At 31.7% G+C, this 13,256-nt stretch overlaps 1 protein-coding gene across 3 annotated transcripts in view; it reads left to right on the top strand.

The window, feature by feature from the left end:
- Positions 1 to 13,256, top strand: part of MAN1A1 (mannosidase alpha class 1A member 1) — a 197,024-nt gene that overhangs the window by 84,040 nt on the left and 99,728 nt on the right. For all 3 annotated transcript variants that reach the window (XM_074187460.1, XM_074187462.1, XM_074187461.1), the window contains one exon: positions 4,903 to 4,983. In XM_074187460.1, the coding sequence (XP_074043561.1) occupies positions 4,903 to 4,983 (81 nt within the window). The remainder of the gene's footprint in view (positions 1 to 4,902; positions 4,984 to 13,256) is intronic.

The following is a 13,256-nucleotide window of genomic DNA, read 5'->3' as shown; positions in this document are numbered from 1 at the left end:
CATACTCTACAGTCAACTCACACCAGTCTCCTTTCTGTCCCATAGACAAGATACTTTATGTCTCAGCTCTAACATTTTTCTCTGACTGTTCCATTCCTGGAATTGCCCTCCTTTTCTTACCTCTTCTTATTAACTTCCCTGGATTCCTTTAAGTCCCAACTAAAAAGCCATCTTTTACTGGAAGTCTTTCTAATGCCTTCCTTTTGTTAATTATTTCTTAAGTATCCTATGTAACCTGTTCTTATTTGTTGTCTCCTCTATTATGAGTTCCTTGAGTATAGGAACTGATTTTTTTCCCCTACTTTTGTAACCTCAGCATTTAATAAAGTGACAGGCACGTAGTAGGTGCTAATAAATGTTGACTTAATGATTTGAATATTGTAAGGGAAATGAGGAAACATGATTAAAAAAGATTTGAGACTATAGTTATACAGCCTGGGAGTTGCATTGTTTTCCCCAAAATGAAATAAACTTATATTACCTTGACAAGATCCTCTGGGTACTATCTAAGGGGGAAACAAGGACAAGAATTATGCAGAATATGAAAGCTGGGGATGGATTTCTATACCCATCAATGGATTGAGTATTCATATCAGTGAAGTTACAGATCTAGAGAAATAAAAAAAAAAAACATGATTACAAATCTTTCTTCACGGATCTTGAAATAATTATTCAACTTGATATTGATCTGGCACTCTATTGTGACAATTTGGAAAAATACAGAGGATCTGGAGTTATTTAAAGGCATCATAACTCACAAGTAATTTAGCTATTTCTATATAAAGGATAATTAAAAATTACATGGTTGAACAGAAAGAAAATAGATGTTTAGATGAAATTGTTACAGTGTGGGAATGTTTCATTCCTAAAATTATTTGTTTATGCTATTTTCTATCAAAAAATTTTCAGTTTAGTGAATTCTCCAACTAATGACCATGTTTATAATTTTGTACATACTATGAGATGTCTTGGTTACTATATTAGCTTTGTAAGGATAATAAAAGATAATTTTGATTTATCAGGACATAGAGGGATAGTCAAAGGCTATGCTATTTGTGCCAGCCTACCAAACTAAAAGGCTCTGAAAACAGGCCATCTAATCAGCCAGTTATATGTTGGACCAGCATAATTAATGTAGAGGCTCATCACCAAAAGAATGCTCATTGGATGATTATTTACTTTAGCCCCAGTAATTCAATCACAGTTTATATTTTTATTGCACTTTAAAATTTACAAAGAAGTTTTTCTATAGCAATCTTGTGAGTTAAGTAGTATAAGGAGTTTTATTTTTTTTAAATGTAATTTTACAAATGAGGAAACTAAGACTCATAAAAGTCAAGTGACTAGCCCATGGTCATACATGACCAGAACTCAAGTCTCTTCACTCCAAACCTGTGTTCTTTCCTGTTATAGTGAAAAGTGGTTATTATTTCCTGCTGAATATTTAGGTTATAATTTCCATCATTATCTATACTGATAAAATAGCAGATTATATGTTATGAAGTATGGACAGTTCAAGTTGAGGGAAGACAGTTTAAGTATAGAATTTTATACAATTGTTTCAAAGAATTAGCATAGTTATCTCAAATTACTTGCATTTATTTCATTATGTTAAATCACAGAATTTTCTTGAAACGTTTAGATATTTACTAACATTCCATACAATAAGAGAAAGATCATTGTTTGGAATCAGAAGTTCTAAACCTGACATTTAATTGTTGAGACTTTGGTTAAATTATTTAACCTTGCAGACTCTGTTTCATCATCTGTGATACAGATGTGCACTTATAATGTCTTTGTGAGTGGTTGAAGAAGCACTTTGCAATTATGAATTGAAATGCTATTAATATGCTATGTTTAACAAACAATTTCTAAAAACATATTTAGGGAAGAAAACTGTCAATTGAAAACAAAACTAAGGATATTTAATTTTTTTTTGCATGGTTATCTGGGTTGTGACTTGCCCAGGGTCACACAGCTATTTAGTGTCAGTTGTCTGAGGCTGGATTCAAACTCAGATCCTCCTGACTTCAGCCTGGTGCTCTTTTTCACTATACCACTTAATGACCCCAAGGCTATATATTTCATTATGATACTAAGAATTACATGTTGCTTCCCTTTTGGAGGATTTTTATATGTGTACCTAGGGTCAGCTAGAGCTCAAGTTTGTAAGTTTCCATTAAGTAACTATTCTTTTGCTAATTTAGATGGGTGAGAAGTTTTATATTATCCTTACTGAACTTTCATTTGATATTTTCCCCCTATTTTTGATTAATAAGTTTTCATTAATTTTAAGAAATTAGTTTAATTAGTTCTTGAGAGGCACAGTGTCATAGAATTGTGGATCAACCTTTGGAATGAGGGAAACTCTGAGTTCGTAACTCATAGTATCTAATTAACCATGGCTAGTCACCTTTCTCTCCGACAGCTCTCTAAAATTGTTAATTATCCTTGCTGACCTGAACCAGTAGAGGGAATTTCCACACTAGGAATATCCTAAGTAAGGAAATCACAAATCTGGAAAAACAACAAGCAACAACAACAAAGAATAGTTCTTACAGAAATATAGTGAAATGCACCTAACTCTCCTGCCTCCAAACTTAACACTCTTTCACTATAAGTTTGGTTGAAGACATCTATTTTATATTCCGCTAGGTGGTTTATGTGACCTTTGACAACTCATTTTAATTGTCTTAGTTTTCTTATCTGTAAGATGCAGAGGGTAGATCATAATAATATCAGAGCTGCAAAGGGCCTTAGAAATTATCTTGTCTAACCACTTACATTTTCTAAATAAGGAAACTTGGGTAGGAAGAGATGAAATGCAACCTAAAATTTCAGAGCTAGGTAAGTGATAGATATGAAATTAAAACCCAGATCTTCTTGACACCAAATTCAACTCTCTTCCCACTTTACTCTGGTGTTTCTTCCATACTGGATTCTTCTAGAATATTTTTCTGGATTATTCATGATTTCTCAGGTTACATCCAAGTCTGAATCTAGATTCTAAGAATCTTTTACCCTCAAAATATAATGACTTTAATAGATTTCTTCAGTTCCCATAACCTTTAGCATTTTTGTTTGCAAGGTAGAACCAAGGCAAAATAAGTAGGACACTCCCTCTTGGATCTTGCTTTGAAAAGAAGTAATAAAAAGACTTGGATGACTCTCTGGCCCAGTCAACTCTGCTCCACTGTACTTTTATCTCTGTCTCTCTCTCTCTTTACCTCTCACTTTTTATGTGTTGTAACTTCTTTTAATAAATCTTTATTTTTCTTTCCACATCTGAAAAAATAAGAAAAGAAGTAAAAAAAAAAATTGTCTTCTTGGAACTGAAGTTTCGTCTTTTAAGACTGTATTTAGTTCTTTAACTGAATACTTGCTCCTAGTTTCAATTCCAAGGTCTGCCCCTGGCATATAGATCAATAGACCCAAGTGATTTTAGACAAGGCCATCTTTCCCTTCATTTGTAAAGTCAGAAGAAAAGAAATTCCCCAACCTGAAATCAGACAAAGACTTTAATTTCATAAGAAGAAAAAGGGGTCTTTTTTTTCTTGCTTTTCTTAATCTGGAGGAAAAAATGTTCTCATTTCTACCCATCACATTGACTGCATCTTTATGTTTAATAAGATCGATGGTACTTATGTATTAGACAAAATTTTGGATTTTTAAAAGTAGAGACAAACCAAATTTTAAATTTTATAGCTTTTGTACAAAATTCTTTTTTCAGAATATGTATTCAGAAATTCAATGTTAAGCACCTCCTTTGTGCTAGGCTACTTTGTGCTGGGAATATGAAAACAAGTTATATAACTGGGTAGTTCTCTTATTCAGTGGTACACCCTCACATTATGTACAGGAATGCTAAATGTACTCCTACTAAATGTATTTAGAAGAATAAATATAAATCCATTTCAGCTCTTTTTCTACATAGAATTTCATGTTATTAAAAGCTTTCACACACTTCATATAATATGTTCTTAACCCAATAATGCACCTGAAGGAAAAAGTATCCTTACATATTATGCTCTTAATTAAATTCTAAATTACAGATAAAACACTTTTAAACAAAGATGATTAGAATCATTTCATAATTCTTTTGCTAAAATCTGATCTGATAGATCTTTCTCCTATATGTAAAATTTTTATGATTACTTAGTTGTTGAGTATATATAAAAATTATATCCACTTTTTTTCTGGAAACAAGTTTCTAATCTCAATGAAGTTTACATTCAATATCATAGACTATGTGGTAGACTTAGTATCTTAATATGCTTTCTTAAATAAAAAACTATTTATCAATATAAGAAAAGTGGACAGCTGATTGATAATAATAAAGAAAACTACCTACATTTATATGTTACGATTACTAGGTATAATAAAGAAGAGTTAACTAAATTTTTTTCTTTTAATGAAAAATTTGAACTTCCAATAGATTAGTAGATATGCTTAATAATGTAAGCAAAGTATTGAATGGATAAGGATGATGAAGAAAAGTTGCTTTATTAGATATGGATAAAATATTGGGATTATTCTGATCTGGAGCCAAAGTCTTAAGCCTCTGAATTTGGAAAGACACTTCCAAATAAAAAAGTAAGCAATAGATTTATAGGGAATTGTACAAAATGGAAAGTAAAATTGTTTTCCCCCCATTAAATCTCCTTAACTGAGAAATGCAATCAACAGATGCATTTTATAAGATAGATTGCTATTAGAAATAATGTGATTTGGGACTTTTAAAAATATTGTATTTTGATTCATTTAAGTAAATTTCAGAGCAATAGACTTATAAGTTATTTTTATATTTTCCCATATAAAAAAATCATTGGCAGTTATTATGTCAGAACAAAGCAAATAACAAATCTATTTTTCTTTATTTAAACTCATGTATTTTTTCCTTAGAATGCTGAAATTTCAGTCTTTGAAGTGAATATACGTTTTGTTGGTGGACTTCTCTCAGCTTACTATCTCACTGGCGAAGAGGTAAGATAAAGGATTGTGTGTGTGTGTGTGTGTGTGTGTGTGTATTTATAAATATGGTAGGAGAGGAGGGAGATAAAGGGAAAAAAGGAGGAAGAGAAAAACAGGAGAGAAAATTCAAGTTATAGTAAAATGGAATATATTGCATTTATTTGATTTATATTTTTCTGCAATTTGTATATTTTTTGATAACCCATTCCATTTTCTCTGCATGAAGTGCAGTCACTTTAATTTGCATAGAATTACTTACCACATGCTCTTATTTCTCAGAAATGTTTGGTAAATATAACCGGGAGGAAGCGGGTGGTGCTTCTGTAGAAAGAGCTAACAGTACAAATTGTTAATGGATATTTGGGAGACTAATAGGGAAGGGAATAAACATTTATGTAGTGTATTCTAAGTTAAAGGCACTATACCAAGTGCCTTTTACAGATGTAATCTTATTTAGTTCTCACAGCATTATTTGCATTTTACAGTTGAGAAAAACTCATGGGAAACAGTGATTAAGTGACTTGCCTGGGGTCCCATGGCTAGTGTCTTAAGATCAGATTTATACTTAGGTCTTCCAGAATGCCCTATTCACTGAACCACCAAGTGGATCCAATTGGAACCTTCTTTATCAATATATAGATAGTACTCTCTATCCTTAGAGTGCCCAAGGGAACTTGTGTTGGATTGGAGGCAATCTAAATCTTATAGCTACCTTATGACCAGAAAGTACTAATTCAGATAAGTAAAGGAACTGGTTGGAAGAAATGCAAAGAATCTATGATGCGAATATAATTCATCCATTTACTAAAACTGCAAGCTGAAATACCATCTCCTTTTTCCTTCCTTTAAAAGGCTCTTGATTGTTATTTCATTCAGTACTGTCAATATAATATTTATTGCTGTTGCTATAAAACTGGAATTCTAATAAACTTCTTTCCCTCAGTTTACATTTTCCTTCTATTAAAAGTTACCATAAAAGAGGGATTTTCTTTTAACCATGTTTGAATAGAATCTGGGAGTTTCAATCAATAAATTTCTTTTTTTAAGGGCTTAAAGTGAAGGATTTAACTCTTCATTGTATGTAAGAATTTAGAATTGTCTATAAATTTTCCAGACCATTTATAAAGATATTAAATCGAATGGGTTCCAATAACAATTGCTTAGTGATTCTGTCCTTTATATTCTCACATCCAACAGCAGCTCAATTTTTACCACAGCCTTTGTTCTAAAACCCTCTCAGAAGAGGCATTTTTAAGATCTATATTGATATCTAGATTCCTACTGATTATTGCAAAGAGTTCCAATGAATTCATTAGGCATGTTTTTTCTTAGGTTACTTTTTTTCTATTAAGTTGTATTTGGTGATTCTATCTCTTTTATTTGATATAGAGAAAAGAGATTCATAGATCTTTCAAAACTCATAAACAGATGTTTCTTGGATTTCACTGCTTTTATATAAAATATTTTTGTCAAGATTGTTAGACCGGCCTAGTTATTTACAAAAATTGAAAGTTCCATGTCAAATGACAAATAAGATGGAAAACTAAACATTTTCTCTAGGAGAGAGAGAGATTGATTTTTCATCAGAGCGAGAATAATTACAACTGTCTTTACAGAACAAGAAAGCAAGAAGCATAATAATTGGAAACCAGCCTGTCCATTTTAGGCGAGAGTTTAGGTTTAAAAAGAAGTATTTCCCTAATAATAATTTCCCCTTGCCATTTAAAAATTTTCTTGATCCCTATGATTTTATGATTTGTTTTCTTTCCTTTCTTTTTGCTTTTTTTCCCCTAAGAATTATATTCCTAACCAGTTATTTTTAAAAATTCATTTCCATAAAAAAATAATATTTTATATTGAAAAATTGCTGCTTAAAGAGTAGCTGAAGTGTTTTTCTTGGTTTCACTGACCTGAGCATTACTTTTGAAAAAAAAGAACATGAATTTCTTTGTAATGATTCTGATTTTTCTTTCTATAGCAGCTGCAGTACTTTTAGTAGGTAGTCTTCAATGATTGTCTAGCAGTCCTCTCTGTAGTATGAATGGAGGGGATACTATTATTAGGAAATCGTGGTGAGGAGATGTCTCTGTCCGTGACTTGGAGGTTTTTATTTTAGTATTGGGGGGGGGAAGATCTCATAACCAAGAATAAGAAAAAAATAGTACATTACATACTCATATAAATAAAATGACATTTAATAGCTATAAAGTTCTCCAAACAGATTTTTGAAAATTAATGGCATAAAACACAAGGTAAGAATGACATAATTAGATAGAATTTCATGTGAAAAAGATTTGAAAATTTTCATGGATTTAAAAGTGAAAATGGATCAACAGTTTGATTTGACAATCGAGAAAGCAAATGTAGTGTTCGTCTTTATCAATTAAAGTAATTTTACTCAACACAGAAGTGATTGTCCTACTTGTAATCTGAACAGGTCAAGCCACTCGTAGAATATTATGTTTAGTCCCATATGACTCATACCCAAAAGGTAGCCAGAGTGGTGCTAGGACTCATAACTATGTCATAGGGAATAGTTTAAAATGAATTAGAAATGTTTGTTTCATTAGCCCAGAAAAGTGAAGCATGGACAATGGGAAAGGGGAGCATGATAGTTAGTCCTAAATATCTGAAGGTCTGTTGTATGGAACACATAGTTATTCTGTAAAGCCTTAGAAACTAGGCTTTTACAGAAACTAATTCTGTAAAGTCCTGGAAACTAGGACTAGAAAAGCAGATTTTGGTTTTATATCATGAAAATCTTTTCAACATTTAGACATGTCAAAGAATTGAATGGACACTGATAATAAATTATTATGAGTATTTCTGCCATAATATTCATAATTCATAATAATAGCATTTATATCATGCTTTACAGTTTTCAAAGTGTTTGACATGTCTCATTTTATCCCCACAACAACCCTATGAGGTTCATGTTACTTTCTACATTTCACAGATGAGGAAACTGAGAGAATGACAAGTTAAATGATTGGCTCAGAATCACACAACTATTAAATATTTGAATAGAGCACTAACCCTAGTCAGGAGGACCTGAGTTCAAGTCCTGCCTCAGGCATATGACACTGACTTTGTGACCTTGGGAAAGTCACTTAACTCTGATTGCCTACAGCTAGAGTGATTTCTAGTCTTCCTGATTCATATCTGACCACTGGACCCAAATGGCTCCAGAGAAGTGAAGGTGGTCACTTAGCACAGCACCCCCCCTACTCAAATCCAATTCACTTGCTTGTCATAGCATCACCTCCCTGATGTTATGATCATCTGTGAGAATGAAGACCAAAACATCAAGTATTTGGGGCAGGATTTGAACTCAGGTTTCCTGACTCCTAGTCTAGCACTATCAACTAGATCACCTTCTATATCTGATAGTGATTTCTGATGTTTAAGCAAAGATTGGATGACTGCTTGTCAGATGTGGTAGAGAGGAATTGATCCAAGAGGATTTCCAGACTCTTTTTCAAATCTAGGTTTCAGGATTTTTGTGATATGCATGTAATTATAGTTTTTTTTCCCATATGGAAATCTTATTGGGAAAATTAGCCATCCAGCCAATTATTATAGCTTGATTGGATGAGAACTCTTGGGTCTCTTAAATTAAACCCTGTAAACTAGGAATGGCTTCTATATGGAATTATAAAATATGGGTCTTTGGAAAAACAAAGTTCTGAATTTAAGTTATAGAGATGAATAGTAAAAATGTACATCTTTGTTATTTCTCTTATCTTTCTCCTAGTTTGAAAAAGAAATTCTTTGACTATTTGCTTAGCATTTTCTCTTTGAGAGAGAAATATATACTAATATATATTGTATATATCATAATATAACCAATGATTTTAATAAAATTATATGCTCAGCAAAGTTTATCAATCAACCTTATGAAGCTAATTCATGTGTCATTTGGTCATATTAAAGTTTTGTCTTATGAATCTTATTTTCCTTTATTGATAAAAAGTAACAAAATTAATCTACTTAAAATATTAAGTAAGACAGCTGACAACAAGCATTTTTCTTAATCTCATTAAAGTAATATATAGGAACAAGAAGTAAATCAGTTATCTGAAGGAAGGAGAATAAGGGAGGTTGGCATGACTCTAGGTCATGATTCCTTCCCCAGCTACATTTCCTGTTCTCTGCTCTCCCAATCCTCATGTATTTGCTATTTGCTTACCACTGTTCTAGTTTCATTTGTTCTGTTTTAGTCGAACTATTTGTACTTCAAAATACAATAGGTTTCAAGATAGCCCTCTGAACTTCTGATATTTCTTTTTAATCTCTTTTACAGAAATACCCATAGATTGCTCTTAATTAATTATTTGTGGCAATTACTAGATTTTTATCATTTGTAAACTTTGTCAAATTTTTCAGTCTGTCACATCATCACCCCTGTAGTGTATGTTACAGATAAGATTATGAAATTATTAATTCAGAACTAAAATGAGAGATCATTTACTTGAAATTCATGAAAAAAAGGTGTAAAAGCTAAATTTGAAAATGGATGATATCATTTAATTTGTTTTCCCCATAGTCATTTTTGGGAAACAATCTTACTGAAGCTTTTTAGGCATATTAAATGACAAATGTATGCTAATTGATCATTTAGAAGGATATAATTTGGATCACATCCTGTTAATGGTGTTAAATATTTCCTTATTGTATTTTATATTAATGTCTGTCACTACAATTTCTTGGAGCTTAAATTAATCCTTATACATGTTTTAAACAAATATCCTATTTAACAAGGTTTTCAAGAAGTTTCTATTTATTATTGTCATTTTTCTATGCAGAGAACATGATGAACTCGGTATTTAGTATTTTAATTAAAAAAGGTTTAGTTTAGTTAAAGATGATGAGTGGAAACAGTAATGCTGGTGGTATTTGGAATTAAATTTCCATGGTTAATGACCTAAAACTGCAACATATTGATGTTCCATAATTATTTGTAAGTGTAACTAATCATAATTGAAAAGGGATATAGGAACATATGGAATAGATTTTAAAACACCTTGTATTTCACTGATATAAAAGTCACTATCATTTCTCATCATTTAAAAGGACCAAAAAGTCATATTTATTCCTTTACCAGGGGTTTATGTTCAATATTAATCTCTGTGTAGACATGGATTCTATATTCTCTATCAATGTCTATGTATTTATGTATCTCTCTCTATAGAGAGAGATTTTGTCACCTGTAAGAAAATTTTATCCTTTCAGTAATTCTTTTTTTTTCCTTTTAGTAATTCTAAAGGACCTGCTTGGACTGAAACTCATTTTTATTTTAATTAGACCACTACTTGATCTGATGGTATTAGGGCAATGATCAGATAGATCAAAATCCTCAAGTAATGGATTTGACTAAGTCTCAGAAACCTGGTAGGGGAGTAGCAACTATTCTGGGCTCTTAGATAAATAAACTTTCTAACTTGAGCACTTGTGTGGGGAAGGTAAAAGAATGAGATAATGAATTACACTTGTTTAGGAAATTCTTGACCAGGATCCCAATGTCCTAGCCACTATTTCCCAAAATGACTTTCCACTCCTTGAGTTTTACCCCATTCACATATATTTTTATAAGATAGACCTTACAATGTTTGCAGTGTATATTATTCTCTATGAAATTTCAATACCTTCTTAGGCTTAAGGGAACTTGCTTTGAATGAACCAGATCCAAGAAAAGAGAGATGTATTATTTTTTTTTCTTCCTCAGATTCCAATACCACACACATATTAACCTATTGCACCATACCAAAATTGTTTCTGTTCTTGGACTAACTATACTGCACATCCCTTAACCCCAAAGAACACTCATTAGGAATTGTTCTACCTATTACACTTTTTTTCCTAACTCATTCTTTCACATTCTTCTTTTAGCTGTATTTCCAATGGAAAAAGGTCAAGGATAAAGGAATGAGAAAAATTGAAAGTCCAGATTTAAGAGGACAGATGGGTACCATTATCTGATCTGAAGTGAATGTATGCCACATACCTATGCTGATTTTTATTTTAATGATTTATTTATACCACTGGGATAGTAACATCCATGACTCCTATGATTTGAGATTGCCTCCTCTAATGTTTTGTATTTTATTTTAGTTTGTAACAATGTGATAGTTAGATATCCAATATAATTTTCTTATATGTTCTTGTTATAATTGAATTGAAAAACAGAAAATACAGCACAATTTATTTGAGCACCAACAATATTTTATTTTAAAGTTAGTGTTGTCTAATGGTCTAAACTAAACGATGGTCTGAGATGATAGTTGACTGATCATTTAAATTGAACTTTAAACATCCAACCATCCATTGAACTTTAAAAAATTATCTTTTCTAATATAGGAAATGAAAATCAAATTTAAATGATTTTCAACCTAGATTAGCACTAAATTAACATAGCATAAGAATATAAAATCCAATCTGCGAACTCTACATATATTTTCATGTTCTGAGATAGGGTTTTGAACATGAGTTCAGGCAACAGGTAAGGGAGAAAATATAAGGAAATTGAAAACAATTGAGAGACTTTCCCAGGGGGCCATAGTTGAACAGATCTAAGAATAGGGCACAAGTCTTTTGAATTCCAATCCAGGATTCCTTTCACTACATAACCTTATCTCTACCACAATTTTTTTTTCATTATAAGTACCAGTAGAGAGGCACATACACCTTAGTTGATAAATGGAAATGGTGGCTTTTTTCTCAATGGTTAACTGCTATCTTAATTCTCTGGTTAGGATTCCTCATGAGTCATCTCTTTGAATTGTTGTTAAAGTACTTTATTGGGTGAGTTAATGCTAGTGACTCAAAATTTTCCTCTACTTTGTTTTATCTGCATTTCTCTTTACACCTTATTCCAAAGACCCAGGAACAGTTTTACAAAGTCAAAATCCTCCATTGCTATGTCCTACAGAACAAAGCAAAACAATTTAATTTCCCAAAATTCCTCAAATCCTCAAAGTATTTCTGAATTCATTAATAAATGCTTATTATGATTGAAATGCATGATTTTTGTAAAAGTGATCAGATCTTTCCTGACTTTTGCCTTTTAATGTTTTGCTGATAACTTTTTTTTACAGCAGAATAATTTCCTGATTCCTTTCCTTATACCACTGTAAACTCTAGCAACAACAAAAAAACAATGTAAAACTGACCAACAAAGTGATCGAATATTAGAAAGAATGGTCCATATTTCTGGCCCTCCCACCTCTCTGTTAATGAGAGGAACTTTCCTGTCTTTTCCCCAGACTATTCTTAGATTGCAGGAAGCACAGAAGCTAAAATAATGTATAAGAAAGCATTTTATTATGGAATGCTATATAAATATTAGGTATTATTATACTTATTATTACTTTTTCTCCTCAGAGTTTGGATAGAAATAGTACTGGGACAAGTACTGTCCTACTTCTTTTGTTTTTATATTAATGTTCTGTGGACTTTTGCATAGGTGATAATTGCCTTCTGTACCTTTATCTATAAAGGTATTAGGAGGTAAAAACATCTTCTATAGAGAACAACTCTTTACAGATGGCACAGAATGAGTCCTATGCATCTTATTCTATGAATGAGCATTAGATTTGGATCTCTGATAGTTCTTTTCACTAGTTATTGTTCTTGTTGAATTGCCCTTGCTTTCCTCCCCATGTCTCCTTCGTCTTTTCTTCTTCCTTATGGCTAACCACAGTGCTTTTTATTCCTCTGAGAATACAGATAGTAAAGCCATTGGAATATTAAGTTCTAAGATGTCCTTTTAGTTTTCATCTCTTTCTATTTCAGAGTGATCTTAACATCAGTTATAATGTAAAAGGTTCTTGGTCCTATGCAGATGTGCAGTGGAGAGAGAATATTGTCCTTGTTAAGGTCTGCACTCAGCTCTTTGAATTTTAAGTCAAACTTGTGGGAAATGGTAATGAATGAGAGAACTAAATGATATGGAAATCCCCAGCTCAGTATGTAAAAATATATAATGTAGAATCTCGCATAATAATCCTTTCAGTTCTTGAAACATGTTTTCCAATCAGGGAATATAAAGAAAAATGTAATACTTCATCAGTCAAAATGAAGCTAAAATATTATAGTTGCATTAACAGACATGAATTGTAGTTATAACAATAGAATTGGTATGCTTTTATGTAATTAGAGAAATCCAAAAAGCACTTAGGAATTGCTCATAAATCTACCAAATGTTGACACCACTTTAATAAGTTATTGCACACTCTGAATAAAAACTTGGAATGTAGATACCTATTATTTACTTTTCCTATTTTCCT

This window comes from Macrotis lagotis, chromosome 5 (assembly GCF_037893015.1).
Source record: "Macrotis lagotis isolate mMagLag1 chromosome 5, bilby.v1.9.chrom.fasta, whole genome shotgun sequence".
Lineage (NCBI taxonomy): Eukaryota > Metazoa > Chordata > Mammalia > Peramelemorphia > Peramelidae > Macrotis > Macrotis lagotis.
The sequence above is the reverse complement of the archived record's forward strand: the minus strand, read 5'-3'. Positions and strand labels throughout refer to the sequence as shown.